This window comes from Oncorhynchus gorbuscha, linkage group LG09 (genome assembly GCF_021184085.1).
Source record: "Oncorhynchus gorbuscha isolate QuinsamMale2020 ecotype Even-year linkage group LG09, OgorEven_v1.0, whole genome shotgun sequence".
Lineage (NCBI taxonomy): Eukaryota > Metazoa > Chordata > Actinopteri > Salmoniformes > Salmonidae > Oncorhynchus > Oncorhynchus gorbuscha.
The window spans coordinates 79,531,243-79,555,169 of NC_060181.1; the positions used below are offsets into that span (position 1 = coordinate 79,531,243).

The following is a 23,927-nucleotide window of genomic DNA, read 5'->3' on the forward strand; positions in this document are numbered from 1 at the left end:
GGGGGTGAGGTAGTTGGGGATGAGGTAGTTGGGTGTGCTATTTACAGATGGGATGTGTACAGGAACAGTGATCGGCAAGCTGCTTTGACAGCTGATGCTTAACATTAGAGAGGGAGATAAAAGTCTCCAGCTTCAGGGATTTTGGGAATTTGTTCTAGTCATTGGCAGCAGAGAACTGGAAGAAAAGGCGGCCAAAGGGGGTGTTGGCTTTATGGATGACCAGTGAAATATACCTGCTGGAGCACGTGCTACGGGTGGGTGTTGTTATGACAGAGTCGAAAGCCTTGGCCAGGTCGATGAAGACGGCTGCACAGTACTGTCTTTTATCGATGGTGGTTATGATATCGTTTAGGACCTTGAGCGTGGCTGAGGTGCACCCATGACCAGCTCGGAAACCAGATTGCATAGTGGAGAAGGTGCGGTGGGATTCAAAATGGTTGGTGATCTGTTTGTTAACTTGGCTTTCGAAGATTTTAGAAAGGCAGGGCAGGATGGATCTAAGTCTATAACAGGTTGGGTCTAGAGTGTCTCCCACTTTGAAGAGGGGGGTGACCACGGCAGCTTTCCAATCTTTGGGGATCTCAGACGATATGAGAGATGGAACAGGCTAGAAATAGGGGTTGCAACAATTTCGGAGGATATTTTTAGAAAGAGAGGGTCCAGATTGTCTATCCCAGCTGATTTGTAGGGATCCAGATTTTGCAGCTCTTTCAGAACATCAGCTGTCTGGATTTGTTCGAAGGAGAAGCGGGGGGGACTTGTGCAAGTTTCTGCGGGAGGTGCAGAGCTGTTGGCCGGAGTAGGGGTAGCCAGGTGGAATGCATGGCCAGCCGTGGAAAAATGCTTATTGAAATGGTCAATTATTGTAGATTTATCGGTGGTGACAGTGTTTCCTATCCTCAGTGCAGTGGGCAGCTGGGAGGAAGTGCTCTTATTCTCCATGGACTTTAGTGTCTCAAAACCTTTTGGAATTAGTACTACAGGATGCAAATTTCTGTTTTAAAAAGCTAGCCCTTGCTTTCCTAAATGACTGTGTATATTGGTTCCTGACATCCCTGAAAAGTTGCATATCGGAGGGCTATTTGATGCTAATGCAGTACGCAACAGGATGTTTTTGTGCTGGTCAAGGGCAGTCAAGTCTGGGGTGAACCAAGGGCTATATCTGTTCTTAGTTCTATATTTTTTTAATGGGGCATGCTTATTTAAGATGGTGAGGAAAGCACGTTTAAAGAGCATCCAGGCATCCTTTACTGACGGAATGAGGTCAATACCCTTCCAGGATACCCGGGCCAGGTTGATTAGAAAGGCCTGCTTGCTGAAATGTTTTAGGGAGTGTTTGACCGTGATGAGGGGTGGTCGTTTGTACGCGGACTCATTACGGACGCAGGCAATGAGGCAGTGATCACTGAGATCCTGGTTGAAGACAGCAGAGGTGTAGTTAGAGGGCAAATTGGTCATGGTGATATCTCTGAGGGTGTCCATGTTTACAGAATATATATTTAACTTACTATAACTATGTGAATTTGGTCAGGATGCCAAAAAAGTTACATATTGCAGTTAAGTAAACTGTTTTAGGTAACCATACCAAACATAACATGTCATAGTAATTTGAGGATGTAAAAACAATCGTTTACTATGTTATGTCTAGTCGATGAGACCAGGCTGGAATTATAAATGCTGCAAACACTTTGTAATGTCTGCACAGCTATTTGCTCACCCCGACAAACGGACAATAACCCGCAACCTTACACCAGATAGTTCTAACTGTGAGCAAGTTCTCTCCTGTTCTCAAAAAAAGTAATGTATAGTACAGTATAATGATGTAAATCCAGGTTTTAGAACATATGAATAAACTGCCATATTCTCTATTGCCATTACTGCCAACAGGGGTGAATTATTCGGGACCGCAAAATGTGCTTGTCTCCCTTGGATTAGGAATGTTCTGTCGGTAAACATTCCAAGGCTCAGGACATTTATTTTCATTGGCCACGTCATAGCGGGGGGAGACTGTAGACCACGAATTCCTCAGCGCTCCTGAAATCACAGACCTCTCTCTCGCCTCTGTTACCCGCACACAATCATCGAAATCCTCCTCGCAGCAGACGTTTGAACGAAGCCGCTTTCCAGAAGGGTATAGCATAATTGGCATAACAATAGATTCAATATTGCTCTTTATTCCTTGATTATTTAACCATTTTACCTGCCATTAACCTATAACAGTATTTCATTTTCCTTTCTCCTTTCCTCTCCTTTTTCTCTTCCCAGATGTTGCGAAGTGTCCCCTTCCTTGTACTGCTGGCCGTAGCGCTCTGTCAAACCGAGGTAAAAGTTGGACTCCAGATTGTTTTGTTAACTTGTGATCAATGCAAAACTTCATGTAATATTACGATTGTCATAGGTGAGGCTACTCCGATATTAAACCGGAAAGGCTGTGTTCCCTTTACGGGCTTTATGGTTTGGGGCGTTTATGCTATTCAGTCACACTCACACGACGGCACAGCTGAAGCACTTGAAATGTAGGCTAGTCTAGTTGTGTTTGTGATAAACGCAATAATTATAGTCTTTGTAGATGTATTTTAGATGCACTACAGCACCAAAAGTATGTGGACACCCCTTCAAATGAGTGGATTCTGCTATTTCATCTACACCCGTTGCTGACAGGTTTATGAAATCGCGCACATTGCCATGCGATCTCTATAGACAAACATTGGCAGTAGAATGGCCTTACTGAAGATCTCAGTAACTTTCAAATTGGCACTGCCATAGGATGCCACCTTTCCAACAAGTCAGTTTGTCAAATTTCCGCCCTGCTATAGTTGCCCTGGTCAACTGTAAGTGCTGTTATTGTGAAGTGGTAGCTCAGCTGCGAATTGGTAGTGCACACAAGATCACAGAATGGGACCGCAGAGTGCTGTAGTGTGTACAAATAATTTGTCCTCGGTTGTGATACTCACTACGGAGTTCCAAACTTGCCTCTGAAGCAAAGTCAGCACAAGAACTGTTTGTCGGGAGCTTCATGAAATGGAGCCTAAGATCACCATGCGCAATGCCAAGCGCCGGCTGGAGTGCTGTAAAGCTCGCCACCATTGGACTCTGGAGCAGTGGAAACACGTTCTCTGGAGTGATGAATCATGCTTCACCATCTGGTCGTCCGACAGACAAATCTGTGTTTGAGAGCTAATGTATAGTGCCAACTGTAAAGTTTGGTGGAGGAGGAACAATGGTCTGGGACTAGGCCCATTTGTTCCAGTGAAAGGAAATCTTAACTCTACAGCATACAATTACATTCTAGACAATTCTGTGCTTACAACTTTGTTGCAACAGTTTGGGGAAGGCCCTTTCCTGTTTCAGTATGACAATGCCCCTGTGCACAAAGCACGGACTGTAAAGAAATGGTTTGTCGAGATCGGTGTGGAAGAATTTGCCTGGCCTGCACATAGCCCTGACCTCAACCCCTTCGAACACCTTTGGGATGAATTGGAACGCCGAATGCGAGCCGCCAGGCCTAATCGCCCAACATCAGTGCCCAACCTCACTAATGTTCTTGTGGCTGAATGGAAGCAAGTCCCCGCAGCAATGTTCCAACATCTAATATAAAACCTTCCCAGAAGAGTGGAGGCTGTTATAGCAGCAAAGGGGGGACCAACTCCATATTAATTCCATTGATTTTGGAAGGAGATGTTCGACAAGCGGTGTCCATACTTTTGGTCATGTAGTGTATATTCTTCATGATGGTTCAAAGGTTGTTTTTTTAATGGGAGAATTAAACGTCGCATTATCCAGGGCACATTTTGCATTATGAGACTTAATTAAGGAGACAATTAGTCCTAGCCAGTTCAATTAAACTACAACAGGGACCATTACATTTGAATTGCAAGAGCGTCTTCCAAATCCGTTTGTAGATTATGATGCACACACAGCACATTATTTTATCATCATGATTTGTAGGCCAACTAAAACAAGCAGAGATATTTATCTTTGATGATGTAGTTTAGCTATGTTCGTGTCTTCTATAGCCCATGAATTTCCCCACTGTGTTTGTTAAATTGATGAAATGATAGTGTTGCATGTAGATGAGGATGCTCATTGGTTTCTTTGTCGCCATGGGTAACAAGCAGAGTTAATAGACAGCTGGGGTGTGTGTGTGCGTGTGTGTGTGTGTGTGTGTGTGTGTGTGTGTGTGTGTGTGTGTGTGTGTGTGTGTGTGTGTGTGTGTGTGTGTGTGTGTGTGTGTGTGTGTGTGTGTGTGTGTGTGTGTGTGTGTGTGTGTGTGTGTGTGTGTGTGTGTGTGTGTGTGTGTAATAACGCTCTCCCGGGTGGGTCTCACACACTGGTGCTAAGTAAACACTGAACTAAAGTGATGGGAGATGAGGTGTCTTGAAACTGCACACTGTTAGTACTGTCATACACAGGCATGCGCACACACACACACACACACCTGGTGTATGGGTCAGCACCGTACCTCATTTGGCTGTTGAGCACCAGCTGTTGAGCACCTGGTTTGATGTCATGTATTTGAGACGTTCTCATGTTGACCTGTTTTAAGTGGGTCTAGATGTCACGTGTCAGTAATGTATTTGTCAATTGCTGTGTAAAGTAGGGCTAGGATTAGGTTGCATGTCATTGCAGATTATGGGGTTAGATTGTGGAAAACACAGATTTTCAGGAGTTAGGCTACTTTGTAATTTATTTGCTTTTCAGGATTACCATAGTGTTGGGAGTGAGATTATGGATCATGGTTTAGAAGGGGTTTCTTTTGGAGGTGACGTTTTTCAGGGTTGTAGCACTCTGTCTAGACCTTGGAGGTAGACTGCAGGGTTAAGGGTTGTACACTCTGTCTAGACCTTGGAGGTAGACTGCAGGGTTAAGGGTTGTACACTCTGTCTAGACCTTGGAGGTAGACTGCAGGGTTAAGGGTTGTACACTCTGTCTAGACCTTGGAGGTAGACTGCAGGGTTAAGGGTTGTACACTCTGTCTAGACCTTGGAGGTAGACTGCAGGGTTAAGTAAGTGACCCTCTACTCTACATTGTCCTTACATGTCCAGACAGTCATCATCACTATCAGTACCACTGTCTGCCACATTACTCACAGTGGAAACTCTACCTCCAGGCCCTCCGCTGACCTCCTAGTGCTGCCCCTGTCATTGCCTGCTGAAATATATCCTTTTGTGTTGAGTCTTTATTGGATCCGTGACCTCTCTCAGTGATGTGCTCTCTCAGTGATGTGCTCTCTCAGTGATGTGCTCTCTCAGTGATGTGCTCTCTCATTGGTGTGCGCTCTCATTGGTGTGCGCTCTCAGTGATGTGCTCTCTCATTGGTGTGCTCTCTCATTGGTGTGCGCTCTCATTGGTGTGCTCTCTCAGTGATGTGCTCTCTCATTGGTGTGCTCTCTCATTGGTGTGCTCTCTCATTGATGTGCTCTCTCATTGATGTGCTCTCTCATTGATGTGCTCTCTCATTGGTGTGCGCTCTCATTGGTGTGCTCTCTCAGTGATGTGCTCTCTCATTGGTGTGCTCTCTTATTGGTGTGCTCTCTCATTGGTGTGCTCTCTCATTGGTGTGCTCTCTCATTGGTGTGCTCTCTCATTGGTGTGCTCTCTGATTGGTGAGCTCTCTCAGTGATGTGCTCCCTCATTGGTGTGCTCTCTCATTGATGTGCTCTCTCATTGGTGTGCTCTCTCATTGGTGTGCTCTCTCATTGGTGTGCTCTCTCATTGGTGTGCTCTCTCATTGGTGTGCTCTCTGATTGGTGAGCTCTCTCAGTGATGTGCTCCCTCATTGGTGTGCTCTCTCATTGATGTGCTCTCTCATTGATGTGCTCTCTCATTGATGTGCTCTCTCATTGATGTGCTCTCTCATTGATGTGCTCTCTCATTGATGTGCTCTCTCATTGATGTGCTCTCTCATTGATGTGCTCTCTCATTGATGTGGTCTCTCATTGATGTGGTCTCTCATTGATGTGCTCTCTCATTGATGTGGTCTCTCATTTCTGTGCTCTCTCATTGATGTGCTCTCTCATTGGTGAACGCTCTCATTGCTGTGCTCTCTCATTGATGTGCTCTCTCATTGGTGAACGCTCTCATTTCTGTGCTCTCTCATTGATGTGCTCTCTCATTGATGTGCTCTCATTGATGTGGTCTCTCATTGATGTGCTCTCTCATTGATGTGCTCTCTCATTGATGTGCTCTCTCATTGATGTGCTCTCTCATTGCTGTGCTCTCTCATTGCTGTGCTCTCTCATTGCTGTGCTCTCTCATTGATGTGCTCTCTGATTGATGTGCTCTCTGATTGGTGTGCTCTCTCATTGGTGTGCTCTCTCATTGATGTGCTCTCTCATTGATGTGCTCTCTCATTGGTGTGCTCTCTCATTGGTGTGCTCTCTCATTGGTGTGCTCTCTCATTGATGTGCTCTCTCATTGATGTGCTCTCTCAGTGATGTGCTCTCTGATTGGTGTGCTCTGATTGGTGAGCGCTCTCATTGATGTGCTCTCTCATTGATGTGCTCTCTCATTGATGTGCTCTCTCATTGGTGAGCGCTCTCATTGATGTGCTCTCTCAGTGATGTGCTCTCTGATTGGTGAGCTCTCTCAGTGATGTGCTCTCTCATTGATGTGCTCTCTCATTGATGTGGTCTCTCATTGATGTGCTCTCTCATTGGTGTGCTTTCTCATTGATGTGCTCTCTCATTGGTGTGCTCTCTCATTGATGTGCTCTCTCATTGATGTGCTCTCTCATTGGTGTGCTCTCTCATTGGTGTGCTCTCTCATTGGTGTGCTCTCTCATTGGTGTGCTCTCTCATTGGTGAGCTCTGGCATTGAGAAGACTGTGTACAAGCCAGAGTGTGTAGAATGTGGCTGTGGAGTATGCGGGGGAGGCATTATAAAGACATCTATTGTTTAAAGGTAATTGCCCTGGTAATATGCAGCCTGTTGACAGACCTCGGTGGGGAATGTTAAGGTGGGCCGCTAGTACACTGTTTTAAGGCTGGCTAGGGGATTGTTTAGTTATACAGTGTATTGGTATGGTGGTCTTCAGTGATCATTTCAAGTTTCAGTCCCTATTGTGTACTTAGTGTAGCAGCAGATACTGTACCTCAGGGTGTATGTGTGCGTGTGTGTGTGGCAGGGGACTGTGTGAGTGTCTGTGAGTGCTGTTGTTTGATGGCTTTTTATATTGCTGGCATGAGAATGCTAAGTTATTAAAATGTAGATGCGGACTTTAGATTTACTATGAAGGAGAGAATGCCCGGGTGCTTTCTGTGGCGAGACATTGCTGTGTTTGCAGATAAAAGGCTCAGAGACAGTACTTCTGAGCTCACGGCTATTCTCCGCATCTGTGTGGAGACTGAGGAGAGATATGCATCTGGTAAAAAAAATCCCTCCAAACGTTGACAGTGAGATGACAAGGCTGTGTGGAAACACATAGGCACACACACACATTTTCAAAGCCAGATCCATAACACCCACACACTTCACCGTTCTCTTCTCCAGGCATCCTGTGTTATTGCGTTAACCATGGTGGCCGGTGTAATGACACAATCGACAATTCAGTCATCACAACCATGGCTGGATCTGGCTTTGAAAATATTAGGCTTCAGGAGAGGAACAGAATAATGGCCCTCAAGGACACAGTGTACAACCCCCCCCCTACGCACACAGAGTGGATAGATACTTTCTACTCACACACAGTGGATAGATACTTTCTACTCACACACAGTGGATAGATACTTTCTACTCACACACAGTGGATAGATACCCCCTACTCACACACAGTGGATAGATACCCCCTACTCACACACAGTGGATAGATACCCCCTACTCACACACAGTGGATAGATACCCCCTACTCACACACAGTGGATAGATACCCCCTACTCACACACAGTGGATAGATACTCTCTACTCACACACAGTGGATAGATACTCTCTACTCACACACAGTGTACAACCCCCCTACTCACACACTGTGTACAACCCCTCTACTCACACACAGTGTACAACCCCTCTACTCACACACAGTGGATAGAAACCCTCTACTCACACACAGTGGATAGAAACCCTCTACTCACACACAGTGGATAGATACCCTCTACTCACACACAGTGGATAGAAACGCTCTGTGCTGAAGGAGATGACGATGAGGACGTAGGATTAAAATGTTAGAATCCTGACTGTTTGCAATTAGTTTTACACTTGTTCTACAGTGTAGCCAAATACGAATTCTTGCGTCTACACGTTTATCTATTGTTTGTAGAATCAAAAATCCTAATGTTGGCAAGTAACATTTTTAGCAATGTACAAAACTACATTTAGCAGACTACTTTAGAGTACTTGTAGAGGAGCTGCCTCCCAGGCTGAGGTATACTAGCTGACTAGAGCTGACAGTGACAGAGTTGCTGTCTCCCAGGAACCATGCTCTGTAGCTGTTGATGACTGTTCTCTCATTGGTAGGTGCTGCCTGGCTATAAATACCAAGCCCAGGTGGAGTGAATAGAGCAGGACCATGGGGGATTGAACAGCCTGTCCCATCTCTATTAGTCAGGACTGTTCTCATTTTTCTAGCTCTAGACACACAAATACAGAGAGAGAGGGGGGGTAGGAGAGGTAGCATAGATGTCATGCGTCACTGTCTTCTAGGGTTGTCTTATAACACCATCCTCTCTCTTCTCTATTTTCTGTAGCTAACAACGTTAGCTCCATCTCTCGTCATCTTGTGTGTGTTTATTTGTGTGTGTGTCAGGGGAATGGACCAGGCACAGAGATAGTACTTGGCAGCATGCCCAAACATCAGGCCAAAAATGGCAGGCAGTTAATACCAAACACACACACACAGCCTAATTTCAGTGCAGCTTCCATATGAAACGGTTTATGACTCACAGTAATTGAATGTGGACAATAGGACATGGTTGTTTATGCCAGATGAAATGTCACGGACATATCTAACTCAGCAGAATACTTGAATTGACACCTTGATGATAAATGTGTTCTCCAACAATGATCTGAACATTCCACTCCCTAAAATGGCTGTTCATTCTAAACATTCCATCATATATTGTAGAGGTCTGCAAACAGGCACACTTCCAGCCATTAGCCCTGACTACGGCCCCGTGGAGGGAGTAGTGTCTGGGGCAGGGAAGCTACCCATTCCCTGGCCTGGGCCCTCCGACCCAGAGAGACTGAAGCACTGCCCAGAACAGGCTGGAAGAGAAGTGAGGGAGAGAGAGGATAGAAAGGAGTGAGAAAATAGGAAGAGAGGGATTGAGAAGGGAGATTAAGGGAGAGAGGGCCAGGGTTTGGAGTTGAGAACAAGAGAGAAAATGTATCATTTACAATAGAATGAAAAGATTTAGGCACAATACAGGAGACAATAAAGGGGGGATATGGATATTGAAAGTGGGACAGCACAAGGGAGAGAGAGAGAGGGAAGCCTCCTCAGATTAAAGAATGGAAGAGGGGGGACAGGGCTGTCATTGTCCTGCCTGTGAGACTGTGCCGTGTGCCCACAGGAGTAGAAAGGATGGCAGTGACACTCTGTTTTAGGGACTTTATTTTCTCAGTGACATTTTAACTTATAAGCTAACTTCCTGACTAATACCTTTCTTTGTCTCTCCATCTCTCTTTGTCTGTTTGTCTGTTGCATTTTGACACGTTCTTGAATCTCAAGGGCTTATGGAATATAAAATGTGGCAATGACATCACACTAACTGTCTTCCATTCCATACACGTATAAGAAAACAAAGTCTGGGTCCAAATACCCATACTTACGTTTTAAATAGTAGGCTTTTTGAGTAGGATAAACGTTTAATAGAAACACTAACAGCACACAGGCAAGAAACAGAAACAATAACACCTGGGGAAGGATCCAAAGGGAGTGAGCGATGGGTAAGGTAATCAGGGAAGTGATGGAGTCCAGGTGAGTCTGATGACACACAGGTGCGCGTAACGATGGTGACGCGTGTGCGCCATAACGAGCAGCCTGTTGACCTAGAGGCCGGAGAGCGAGCACACGTGACACAGATACCAGAGCATATACCACCAGAGAGTTTGTATATATGGATATTATATTTCTCTGTAACTCTCATATCCCCCTGACACCTCCTCCAGACTTACAGCTATGTTCACTCCTATCTCAATCTCCCTCCAATAGAAATGCTTGGGACATGATCCAGGCATTTCAACAATGTTATGCTCTAGTCTGTAGACCTTATAGTGTGGTGTCTAATGCTCACCAGGGACTCCCTAAATCCTTTAACTGTAACTCAGTGGAGTGGAGTCTTTATCTTGACAGCTCAGATTGCACTGTCTCGAAAGTGTGAGGATACATATACAGTAGGATACAGACCGGTTTCGGTGGATATTTAAAAGTAGGATTTTAGAAATGGTGGTGCTGGCAAAAGAAATTGTAAAACTCTAAAACTTTCTCTGGTTAACAGCAGTGATTCACTATACAGATAGCCACGCTAGCTTCACCCTCATGTTGGTGCTAGCAAGCAGGCTAGGTAGTGCTAGGTATCAACAGCCAATCCAGCAGGGGCTGGAAACTATAGTGAGCTTCGATTGGTCAATAAACTGTATGTACTTTTATTTCCCTCTCTTTTTCACTTTGCCTCCCCTCTTGTCCTCCCTCCCCTTCTTTCCTCCCTCCCCTGTTGGAGCTTAATAAGAAATGTGTGTCGGAGAGCTACGAGGGGACCGTCTTCTCTCTGACTGTTTAATTGGGAGGGGGAGTATAGGCATGATGTCATCAATGGTGAGATGCAGAGCATCTGTGAGTCATTCGTTTAAAACTCCCCTTACACACTTCTATAGAGGGGTGTATGTGTATGGGCATTGGTCTGTTCATTCATAGTAGCATGGATTAACACTGATCTCACTGACCTTTCATTATGGTTGTTGTTAGAAATACTGTGGTCACAAAGGTAGCTACAGATTCTGCTGCAGGTGAAAAGAGAGGAGGCAGATTAAGTGATAGGAGTGAGGGATGGGTTTCATCCTTGCCTTTAATTGGCTACCTTGTGGGGCATTATCAGTCAATGCATTGCATTGCCATGTTAGCGTGTTTGTTTACTATCTCTAAATCAATGTTCTATATGCTAATGAGTTCAGTGGTACACTCTGGGAAGGGACTAATGGTGGTTGTAAAGTGACCCCTCAGCAGGAAGCATTGATCCAGCTGCTGACTCAGTGGATTATCTCACACACACACACACACAGTTCTCATTTGACAGATTCAGCACCGTGCTAAGGATGTGAAGGGGACTCTTATCGGCAGTGGAAAATGAATGAGGGATTTTCAGAGAAAGGCAGGAGAGAACAGAGCACCTTTAAACTCCATTCTGCTTCAGCATGGGGTCAATAAACCTGCGGCAGGAGTCAAATTGAGTTCAGACCTCCTTACACCCATCCCCCCTTTTCTTCCAGTCTCTGACTCATTTTCTGCAGCTCAATTCCTATCACTTCTCCCTCTCTCGATCTCTGTTTTCTCTTGCCATCCCCCTTTTCTTGTTATCTGACTCTCACTGCCCCTTTTCCCTCTTCTCCACTCTCCTTCTCTTCTTTCTCTATCACTCAGTGACTCTCTTCCCTTCTCTCTCTCTCCTCCAGGCAGCATTGCATGGCTGGCCTCAATTCACAGGGACATCTTACCCAGCCCTACATTTAAACAAGGAGAAGAAGGATAGAGACAGAAAGCAAGTTGTTGAGCACAGAGAAATGAGAGAAAGAAATGGGAAAGGGAGGTATAAATGAGTGACAGATACTTTTTTAGATAAGCTGTGATGTCTGTCTTTCTTGGAACACCTGTTATTTTCCCATAATACACCTCTACCACATGTAAAGGGAGAGAGAGAGAAGGATGGAGAGAGTATGAGATCACTGACTCACCAAGTTCCAGGCAAGAAGCAACTCTCCAGTCACAATTTTCATTTATACCTCATATAATGACTTCCATCATATTAATAAAATGAAGCCTGGTTTGTTATAAGGTCACTTTAATACAGTAGCTAGTGTAAGCCTATAGGAGCTCCTATCTAGCTATGGTTCAGCTAAACAGTTTCTCTAGCTAACTTTTAAATTTGAGATTCTTCAAAGTAGCCACCCTTTGCCTTGATGACAGCTTTGCATTCTCTCAACCAGCCTCATGAGGTAGTCACCTGGAATGCATTTCAATTAACAGGTGTGCCTTGTTAAAAGTTCATTTGTGGAATTTCTTTCCTTAATGCGTTTGAGCCAATCAGTTGTGTTGTGACAAGGTAGGGGTGGTATACAGAATATTTGGTAAAATACCAAGTCCATATTATGGAAAGAACAGCTCAAATAAGTAAAGAGAAATGGCAGTCCATCATTACTTTAAGACATAAAGGTCATTCACTGGAAAATGTAAAGAACTTTGAAAGTTTCTTCAAGTGCATCTGCAAAAACCATCAAGCGCTATGATAAAACTGACTCTCATGAGGACTACCATGGGAAAGGAAGACCAGAGTTACTTCTGCTGCAGAGGATAAGTTCATTAGAGTTACCAGCCTCAGAAATTGCAGCCCAAATAAATGCTTCACAGAGTTCAAGTAACAGACACATCTCAACATCAACTGTTGAGAGGAGACTGCGTCAATCAGGCCTTCATGTTTAAATTGCTGCAAAGATACCACTAACACCAATAATAAGAAGAGACTTGCTTGGGCCAAGAAACACGAGCAATGGACATTAGACCTTGGAAATCTGTCCTTTGATCTGATGAGTCCCAATTTGAGATTTTTGGTTCCAACCGCCGTGTCTTTGTGAGATGCAGAGTAGGTGAACGGATGATCTCTGCATGTGTGGTTCCCACCGTGGAGGAGGACTGTGATGGTGTGGGGGTGCTTTGCTAGCGACACTGTCAGGGATTTATTTAGAATTCAAGGCACACTTAACCAGCATGTCTACCACAGCATTCTGCAGCGATACGCCATCCCATCTCGTTTAAGCTTGGTGGGAAAATCATTTGTTTTCAACAGGACAATGACACAACACACCTCCAGGCTGTGTAAGGGCTATTTGACCAAGAAGGAGGGAGATGGAGTGCTGCATCAGATGACCTGTCCTCCATAATCACTCGACCACAAACCCAGTTGAGATGGTTTGTGATGAGTTGGACCGAAGAGTGAAGGAAAAGCAGCCAACAAGTGCTCATCATAGGTGGGAACTCCTTCAACACTTTTTTGGTTACTACATGATTCCATATGTGTTATTTCATAGTTTTGATCTCTTCACTATTATTCTAATTTACATAAGTATTCATAAGAGTCAATACTTTGTAGAAGCACATTTGGCAGTGATTACAGCTGTGGATTCTGCAACATTTGCCCATTTATTATTTTCAAAATTCTTCAAGCTCTGTCAAATTGGTTGTTGACCATTGCAAGACAACCATTTTCAGGTATTGCCATATATTTTCAATAGATTTAAGTCAAAACTGTAACTAAGCCACCCTGGAACATTCACTGTGTTCTTGGTATCCAATTCCAGTTTATTATTTGTCCTTGTGTTTTCGGTTATTGTCCTGCTCAAAGGTGAATTAATCTTCCAGTGTCTGGTGGAAAGCAGACTGAACCAGGATTTCCGCTAGGATTTTGCCTGTGCTTAGCTTAGCTTCATTTAGTTTATTTTCATCCCGAAAAACTCTGCAGTCTCTGAACTCTGAATCAGAGAGGTGCGGGAGCTACCTTAATCGACATCCACATCGCCTGGGAACAGTGGGTTGGTTAACCACCTTGCTAAGAGGCAGAATGACTTATTTTTACCTTGTCAGCTTGGTGATTCGATCCAGCAACCTTTCAGTTACTCGCCCTATGCTCTAACCATTAAGCTACCCCATAGTGGTACTCAGTAATGTGTTGTATCTAATTGAGGACATCTCCTTTGTCTTGATCACGTTGAGGGAGATGTTGTTGTCCTGGCACCACACTGCCAGGTCTCTGACCTCCCTATAGGCTGTCTCATTGTTGTCGGCAAATTTAATGATGGTGTTGGGGTCGTGCCTGGCTGTGCAGTCATGAGTGAACAGGGAGTACAGGAGGGGGCTGAGCACGCACCCATCAGGGGCCCCTGTGTTGAGGATCAGCGTGGCGGATGTGTTGTTACCTACCCTTACCAGCTGGGAGCGGCCTGTCAGGAAGTCCAGGAATCAGTTTCAGAGGGAGGTGTTTAGTCCCAGGGTCCTTAACTTATTGATGAGCTTTAAGGTCACTATGATGTTGAACGCTGAGCTGTTGTTTATGAATAGCATTCTCACATAGGTGTTCCTTTTGTCCAGGTGTGAAATGGCAGTGGGGAGTGCAATAGAAACGGCATCATCTGTGGATCTTTTGGGGTAGTATGAAAATTGGAGTGGGTCTAGGGTTTCTGGGATAATGGTGTTGATGTGAGCCATGACCAGCCTTTCAAAGCACTTCATGGCTACAGACATGATGAGTGCTATGGGTAGGTAGTCATTTTGGCAGGTTACCTTAGTGTTCTTGGGCACAGGCACTATGGTGATCTGCTTAAAACATGTTGGTATTACAGACTCGGACAGGGAGAGGTTGAAAATGTCAGTGAAGACACTTGCTAGTTGGTCAGCGCATGCTTGCAGTACACTTCTTGGTAATCCGTCTGGCCATGCGGCCTTGTGAATGTTGACTTGTTTTAAGGTCTTACTCACATCGGCTGCGGAGAGTGTGATCACACAGTCTTCCGGTACAACTGGTGCAGTCATGTATGTTTCAGTGTTATTTGCCTCGAAGCGAGCATAGAAGTAGTTTAGTTTGTCCGGTAGGCTCGTGTCACTGGGCAGCTCTCGGCTGTGCTTCCCTTTGTAGTATAATGTTTTGCAGGGCTTGCCACATATGATGAGCATCAGAGCTGGTTTAGTACGACTTGATCTTAGTCCTGTATTGATGCTTTTGCCTGTTTGATGGTCCGTCAGAGGGCATAGCGGGATTTCTTATAATCTTCCAGGTTAGACTCCTGCTCCTTGAAAGCAGCAGCTCTATCCTTTAGCTCAGTGCGGATGCTACCTGTCATCCATGGCTTCTGGTTGGGGTATGTACGTACGGTCACTGTGGGGACGACGTCATCGATGCACTTATTGATGAAGCCAGTGACAGATGTGGTGTACTCCTCAATGCTGACTAGTCAAGGTGGGTGGAATCAGGCGCAGAGAGCAAATAATGAATGTCAGTGATGGTTTATTTTTATTCTCCGGTGAACAAAAATAAACACGGACAACCCAAAATACAAACAGGGTGAAAAATATCCAAAACAGGAAATAACAGACAAACCGGAGAAATAAAACACAAAACCACCGACAGCCGAAACGAAATGACAAAAACAAACAATCCCGCACAAAACAAGGGCGGGACAACCTACATTATATACAGATACTAATTAACTAACACACAAGTGAAAACAATCAGACAAAACCAACAGATAACCGAAAAGGGATCGGTAGTGGCTAATAGGACGGTGACGACGACCGCCGAGCACAGCCTGAACGGGCAGGAGAGCCAACCTCGGCGGAAGTCGTGACACCGCCCTCCAGCCTCTCTTTCTCCGCCACTCTTCACGCAGATCACTTGGGTTGGGTTCTTGTTCCCAAGTGAGCCGTATATCCTCCGCTTCGGGCTCGTCAGAGTCGTGAAAGGGAGAAAAGGATTCTGCTAGTCCGTGGTGAGTAATCGCAGTCCTGATGTCTAGAACTTATCTTCGGTCATAAGAGACGGTAGTGGCAACATTATGTACAAAACATTGACTCGCTACTTGTACCCCGTGTATATAGCCAAGTTATCGTTACGTATTTTGTATTTATTCCTTGTGTTATTACCTTTCTATTATTTGAAAATGTTTCTCTCTGCGTTGTTGGAAAGGGCCCATAAGTCCAATGTTAGTCTACATCTGTTGTTTACGAAGCATGTGACAAGTACAAATTGATTTAATAAAAATGACACTACGATAACGCTACTGTACTTTTAGATTTATATGGGAGGAATAAACATTCATTATTGATATGCTAACATTACTTGATCATGAAGCATATTGTTAGTTAGTTAGCTAGCTAGCAAGAAAATAAACCCTGTAATTGTCTGCACATGCTTGTGGATTGTTGTATTGTTCAAGAGTGTAATATAGTTTGGTTGCTTTATTCAATACTATAATATGTTTTAGAAGAAAAGTTGATTGGATTGTTAAATAGTTTGTGCTTACTAGCTAGTGGCTACTGGGATATTTACGGACAATTTGAGCTGCCAAGAACATCGCGTTGCCAGACACAATGAAAGGGAAGGATGTAATGTGAATTGAAAAGTAGAAATCTCTTTCATCACCACACTCCTCATGCTCCCCTTCATGTCTAGTAGTGGAAATAGGATCTAAGCTGATTGATACCCATTCATAAGCCAATCATTAATCACACCCAGACAACTCTTAATCGCTATTGGCTCAGATGGGACAGAATGTGTTTGACCTTTTTGATTCAAATGAACAAAGTTCATTACTTTACCCAAGATTTGAAGAGCCTCTGTGTGTTGTGTGTGTGCAGTGGCATACTGCCATTTAACCAGGATCTTTACCAGGTCTGAGCAATCCCCCCCATGTGTCTCTCACTCTGAGCCTTGCATCTCCTGTCACCATAGCAACTCCCCATTTAGAGCGGGTGGAACAAAAACTGCGCTCTCATTCTGAGCACTCATTAGCTAAATGTCAGGGTGGTTCTGCAGGCTTTAATTGGAGAGATGGTGCAGTGGCGCTGGAGCTAAGCTAAACTAAGGATAGCTAAACTAAACTAAGCTTAGCAGCAGCAACCCATCTATTACTCTGCTGGGGTTATCAGAGAGGAACTGCAGGTTTAAACAAGCTCCTCTCTCCGGCCATCTGTAGCTAACTGTCTGAATGAACCATACCACTCTACTAGCCCTCGGGGGTGGGCTTTGAAGATGGATTACAGTATGACTCAAGCAATGGTGTGTGGGGTTGGGGGGTGTTAGTGTGTGTTTGTTTGTGCTTGTCTTTGTTTTTCTTCCACCAAACAGGGTTGTTTGTTAGTTTGTGTGTAGGGTGCATTTGAGTTTTTCCACCAAGCAGGGTTGTGTTTGTGTATATTTGTGTGTGGGTGTGTGTTTGCTTTTCAACCAAAAGAGCAAACTTGTAGTCTGGTTGGCAATGACATTCACCCAGGTTTTTTGCTCTATGTCCCCTTCCTCCTCAATCTCTCTAGTTAGTACAGTACAATAGGCTGTGTAACCATGACCTCCATGGTAGCCTGACATTAGATTCCTGAAAACTGATTGGACAGAGGGCAGGTCACAGGAGCCTCCAGGGAGTTCCAGTTGTGATCAATGTGGGGAAGAGTTTTACTACATCTAGCAATCTGACTATACACCAGAGAACACACACAGGCGAGAGATTATGTAGTTATAATCAATGTTGGAAGACATTCTGGTGTGTGTGTGTGTGTGTGTGTGTGTGTGTGTGTGTGTGTGTGTGTGTGTGTGTGTGTGTGTGTGTGTGTGTGTGTGTGTGTGTGTGTGTGTGTGTGTGTGTGTGTGTGTGTGTGTGTGTGTGTGTGTGTGTGTGTGTGTGTGTGTGTTTAAAACAGGGTGTATCCACATCTGGAGTCTGAGCTGTATTTTCCTTTGGGCCTATTCCCATGGTCTGTGTGATTCTCATTCCCTGCTCCTTCCTTTGCTTGCCTTCACTCTGCTCCGCTTTCCTCGCTTGTGTGTGCGTACATCTGTGAGTCATTGGAGCCTAGTGGTTAGAGCATTGGACTAGTAACCGAAAGGTTGCAAGTTCAAATCCCCGAGCTGACAAGGTACAAAATCTGTTGTTCTGCCCCTGAACAGGCATTTAACCCACTGTTCCTTGGCTGTCATTGAAAATAAGAATTTGTTCTTAACTGACTTGCCTTGTAAAATAAAAAATAATAATAAAAATAAAATAAAATGGAATGTTGTGGTACCTGTTTGGTGGAAAAGCTAACACGGAACCCAAACCGGCTGTGTGCTATCGTGCATACATTTATTTGATCTCCCTACACCAAACACGATCACGACACGCAGGTTAAAATATCAAAACAAACTCTGAACCAATGACATTAATTTGGGGACAGGTCGAAAAGAATTAAAGATGTATGGAAAATTAGCTAGTTAGCTTGCACTTGCTAGCTAATTTGTCTTGGGAAATAAACATTGAGTTGGTATTTTATCTGAAATACACAAGGTCCTCTACTCCAAGAATTAATCCACACATAAAACGGCCAACCGAATCATTTCTAGTCATCTCTCCTCCTTCCAGGCATTGAACTTATATGGTGATTGGCATCTACACTTTTACCACAACAACCGGCAAAACATGTCGTCTTTCAATCACCCACGTGGGTATAACCAATGAGGAGATAGTACGAGGGTACCTGCTTCTATAAAACAATGAGGAGATGGGGGATGCAGGACTTGCAGCGTGATCTGCGTCAGAAATAATGAGTTCTATTTTAGCCCTTGGCATTGCAGACGCTCGTTGGCGCGTGAGCAGTGTGGGTACAATAATTGAATAACATGGATTTCTACATTTATTTTGCGACACTTGCGCATGCGATGTGTCCGGTCTGGTCAGCATGTAAGACACTCCTACACAAGCAAATACACACTAACCAACAACCCTGTTTGGTGAATGGCTAAGACACATCAACACAAGCAAATACACACCAACAAACAACTCTGTTTGGTGGTGTGTTTGGTGGACAAGTAAAACATACACACACGCAAACACACAGTTAGAACGAGAAGGGGTAGTTGGGAGGGCTGTGAAGCTACTCTCAGAGCTATGCTTGGCAGCTGGTAATTGGCTGGCCTGTTGCTCATGTGAACTACTTGGCTAGTGTACTGCCCTTGTTTTAGGGGAGAGGAGGCAGAGATTTAAAGAAACAAAGAAAATAAAGAGCAACAGAAATATAGAAAAGTATGGAGAGATTGAATGAAACCAATAAAATGAAATCAAAATCCTTTAGTATTTTCAGACCGTTACTGTGTGTTCTGCATGACACCATATATTTTCTACACAATACAGTTGGTAGAGTTCTACTGTTCACACACACTCACTTTTGCTCATGCCATCCAAAACTGCCTCTATCACCACATTATGTTGGCCGGGTTCTTCCACTGATGAGAAGTCATGTTACACCCAGAAGTTGAGATTTACTACTGGCCACTTCCTGTTTACACCCCTGCGTGTCCTCTCTTGAGGTGAGCTTAAGCATGGCTTGCATGGTAACTAACGGCTGCCACATACAGCACTGAATGTGAATGTGAGAGAACTTCACTTAAGTAGAGATAGAGAAAACTTGTCAGTACTCTATATAAAGGGAAATGACCCATTGTCATGGCAATTGAAAGAGTGTCTTCTGGGAGTTTGTGGCGAAAGTTGTGCTGCTCCAGTAAGACAGACATCAGCTCTTGACTCCATGGCCGATGTAAGTAATTTAATCTCACCAGCCCTATCCCACCTGGACAAGAGAAATACCTATGTAAGCATGATGTTCATCAACTACAGCTTAGCCTTCAACACCACAGTGCCCTCCAAGCTGATCACTAAGCTCAGGGCCCTGGGTTTGAACCCTTCCCTGTGCAACTGGATCTCGGACTTTCAGACGGGCTGCCCCCAAGTGGTGAAGGTAGGCAACAACACCTCTGCCACGCTGATTCTCAACAGTGGGGGCCCCACAGGGGTGCGTGTTCAGCCCCCTCCTGTACTCCCTGTAAACCCATGACTGCGTGGCCACGCAGTGGTGCCAGGAAAATAACTTCTCCCTCAACGTCAACCAAACTAAGTAACTGATTGTGGACTACTGGAGACAGCAGAGAAAGCACGCCCACATCAACATTGACAGAGCCACGATGGAATTGTTTTTATTAGGATCTCTTTTGGTCCTCATTTGGTCTCATCTTCCAAGAGTCCTTAAACATTCAAATACAATTTATGATACAATCATATGTCCACATATAACACACTGTTACAAACAACAGAGATAATACACTGCCATATTGACCAGATAAATACTCATAAATATGAGTCTGAAAATATAGATTGGTTCCTTCATCTACCACAGTGAAGTTCCTCGGCATGCACATCACTGACAACCTGAAATGGTCCCTTCACATAGACAGTGTGGTGAAGAAATTTGGAGGCTGAAGAAATTTGTCTTTGTCTCTCATAATGTTCTACAGATGCACCTTTTGGGCTTTATCAGCACCTGGTATGACAACTGCACCGTCTGCAACTGCAGGGCTCTCCAGTGGGTGGTGCCATCAGCCCAACACATCACCGGGAGCACTCTGCCTGCCCTCCAGGTCGTCTGCAGCACCCAGTGTCACAGGAAGGCCAAGAAGATCATCAAGGACCTCTGCCACCTGAGCCACGGCCTGTTCACCCTGCTACCATCTAGAAGGCAGAGACAGTACAGATGCATCAAAGCTTAGACCGAGAGACTGAAAAACAGCTTCTATCTCCAGGCCATCAGTTAAATAGTAACTACTAGCCGGCCTCCACACATAATCCTACGGGTACTCTACCCTGCACCTTAGAGACTGCTGTCGTATGTACATAGTCATTGAACACTGGTCACTTAAATAATGTTATATACTGTTTCATCCACTTCATATGCGTTGGATTCTAGCCATGGCTCATCCTATATACTGTAACGCCATAGGGCGGGGCACAATTGGCCCAGCGTCATCCAGGTTAGGGGAGGGTTTGGCTGGGGTAGGCCGTCATTGTAAAATAAGAATTTGTTCTTGACTGACTAGCCTAGTTAAATAAAGGTTAAAAAAAATAGTTTAAAAAAATACTGCGGTACACCTTTTCTATTCCTATACTGTCCATGCTGTCTATACCTCATTCCATTATTTATATATATATATATATCAGTCATGAAAAGGGCACGACAAACCCTATTCACCCTCAGGAGACTGAAAAGATTTGGCATGGGTCCTCAGATCCTCAAAGGGTTCTACAGCTGCACCATCGAGAGCATCCTGACTGGTTGCATCACTGCAAAGCACTACAGATGGTAGTGCATACGGCCCAGCTTCCTGCCATCCAGGACCTCTATACCAGGCATTGTCAAAGACATTAGCCACAGACTGTTCTACCGCACGACAAGCGGTACCAGAGTTCCAAGTCTAGGTCCAAGAGGCTTCTAAACAGCTTCTACCCCCAAGCCATAAGACTCCTGAACATCTAATCAAATGGCCACCCAGACTATTTGCATTGCCCCCGGTTTTACACTGCTGCTTCTCTCAGTTATTATCTATGCATAATCACTTTAATAACTCTACCTACATGAATATATTACCTAAATTACACGGACGAACCAGTGCCCCTGCACATTGATTCTGTACCAGTACCCCCTGTAGGCAAGTCAGTTAAGAACAAATTCTTATAAACAATGATAGCTTAGGAACAGTGGGTTAACTGCCTTGTTCAGGAGCAGATTTTTACCTTGTCAGCTCACGGATTTGATCTAGCAACCTTTCGGTTAATGGCCCAATGCTCTAACCACGAGGCTACCGGTCGCCCCACAAAAGATATGAAGATTTTTCCACTTTGCCAGCTCAGGGATTCGAACCAGTGACCTTTCAGTTACTGGCTCAATGCTCTTAACTACAAGGCTACCTGCTGCCACAATGTGAATATGACCAACAACGCAGTTTCAAGCGAAATAGCTCTTTAATTATTTGTTACTTTTATTTATTATTTTTTAGGTATTTTTCTTGAAAATGCATTGTTGGTTAAGGGCCTGTAAGTAAGCATTTCACTGTAATACGTGTTGTTTTCGGCGCATGTGACAAATAACATTTGATTTGATACAACATCTGATTTGATTTGAGCTTGTATTCGCATGCACACGACTATGCACGTGTGTGCGTTTGCTGGTTGTATTATTGTGGTTTCTGAGGGGTGGGGAGTGATGGTGTCATTTTCATGTGGTTTTGTAGTGAAACTGACTGTCGTGATGGAGAGTATTTTAGTAGCACACTGAACCTCACCCTTCTGTTTGAAACCACTGGCTCTGAGAATAGTGTAACAGTTCCACCTTGTGTCTGATATATGTTATCACAGTATTTGATCCAGGGCGTGTGTCCTTAGTGCTGACAGTGTGCTTACGTGTGAGTTTTAAATGCCAAAGCTGTGTGTGTGTGTGTTTTCAATACTAACAGTGTGTGTTTTCTCTTTCCTCAGGAGGTGCAGACTAAGAGTAAGGTTTGTGCCAATGTGTTCTGTGGCGCAGGAAGAGAGTGTGCAGTCACTGAGAAGGGAGAACCCAGCTGCTTGTGTATAGAGGTGAGTCCAATTATGGTCATATGCACAGTATACAGTGTAACCGGTGCTATGAAATGCTTACTAGAAAACTTCCTCACCATGCAATGTTAACAACAAGTACAAGACTAGAGCAATAGTACGTAAATAGTCAACACAAATACTACACTACTGTTCAAAGGTTTGGGGTCACTTAGACATTTCCTTGTTTGCCATGAAAACATACATGAAATGAGTTGAAAAATTAATAGGAAATATATTCAAGACGGGGGTAGAAGCTGTTTAGAAGCCTCTTGGACAAAGACTTGGCGCTACGGTACCGCTTGCCGTGCGGTAGCAGAGAGAACAGTCTATGAATAGGGTGGCTGGACAGTTTTTAGGGTTTTCCTCTGACACCGCCTGGTATAGAGGTCCTTGATGGCAGGAAGCTTGGCCCCAGTGTTGTACTGGGCTGGTCGCACTACCCTCTGTAGTGCCTTGCGGTTGGAGGCCGTGCAGTTGCCATACCGGGCAGTGATGCATCCAGTTAGGATATTGTCGATGGTGCAGCTGAAGAACCTTGTGAGGATCTGAGGACCCATGCCGAATCTTTCAGTCTCCTGAGAGGGAATATGCTTTGTCGTGCCCTCTTCACGACTGTCTTGATGTGCTTGGACAATGTTAGTTTGTTGGTGATGTGGACACCAAGGAACTTGAAGCTCTCAACCTGCTCCACTGCAGGTGGTCTTGATCACGTTGAGGGACAGGTTGTTGTCCTGGCACCACACAGCCAGCTCTTTGACCTCCTCCCTATAGGCTGTCTTGTCTTTGTCGGTGATCAGGCCTACCACTGTTGTGTCATCAGCAAATGTAATGATGGTGTTGGAGTCGTGCCTGGCCGTGCAGTCATGAGTGAACAGGAGGGGGCTAAGCACGCACTGCTGAGGGGACCCTGGGTTGAGGATCAACGTGGCGGATGTCTTGTTACTTACATTTACCACCTGGGGGTGGCCCGTCAGGATGTCCAGGATCCAGTTGCAGAGGTAGGTGTTTAGTCCCAGGGTCCTTAGCTTATTGATGAGCTTTGAGGGCACTATGGTGTTGAACGCTGAGCTGTTGTCAATGAATAGCATTCTCACATAGGTGTTCCTTTTGTCCAGGTGGGAAAGGGCAATGTGGAGTGCAATAAAGATTCTTGCCAGGTGGTCAGCGCATGCTCGCAGTACACGTCCTGATAATCCGTCTGGCCTTGCGGCCTTGTGAATGTTGACCTGTTTAAAGGTCTTACTCACATCGGCTGCGGAGAGCATGATCACACATTCTTCCGGAACAGCTGGTGCAGTCATGCATGTTTCAGTGTTATGAGCATAGAAGTAGTTTAGCTCGTCCGGTAGGCTCGGGTCACTGGGCAGCTCTCGGCTCTGCTTCCCTTTGTAGTCTGCAATGGTTTGCAAGCCTTGCCACATCCGACGAGCATCAGAGGCGGTGTAGTGCAATTCAATCTTAGTCCTGTATTAACCTCTCTTGGGTAGGGTGCAGTATTTTCACGTCTTGATAAAAAGCGTGCCCAAAGTAAACGGCCTGTTACAAAGGCCCAGAAGCTAGGATATGCATGTAATTGAGA

The 23,927-nt window shown here is 44.8% G+C and overlaps 1 protein-coding gene across 1 annotated transcript in view; it reads left to right on the forward strand.

The window, feature by feature from the left end:
* Window positions 1–1,980: 1,980 nt before the first annotated feature.
* The window catches only part of LOC124044132 (follistatin-related protein 1-like), a 38,605-nt gene continuing 16,658 nt past the window's right edge, over window positions 1,981–23,927 (forward strand). The window contains exons 1-3 of the mRNA XM_046363611.1: window positions 1,981–2,131; window positions 2,266–2,322; window positions 22,247–22,348. Coding sequence (XP_046219567.1) covers window positions 2,266–2,322; window positions 22,247–22,348 — 159 coding nt within the window. The 5' untranslated portion in view covers window positions 1,981–2,131. The remainder of the gene's footprint in view (window positions 2,132–2,265; window positions 2,323–22,246; window positions 22,349–23,927) is intronic.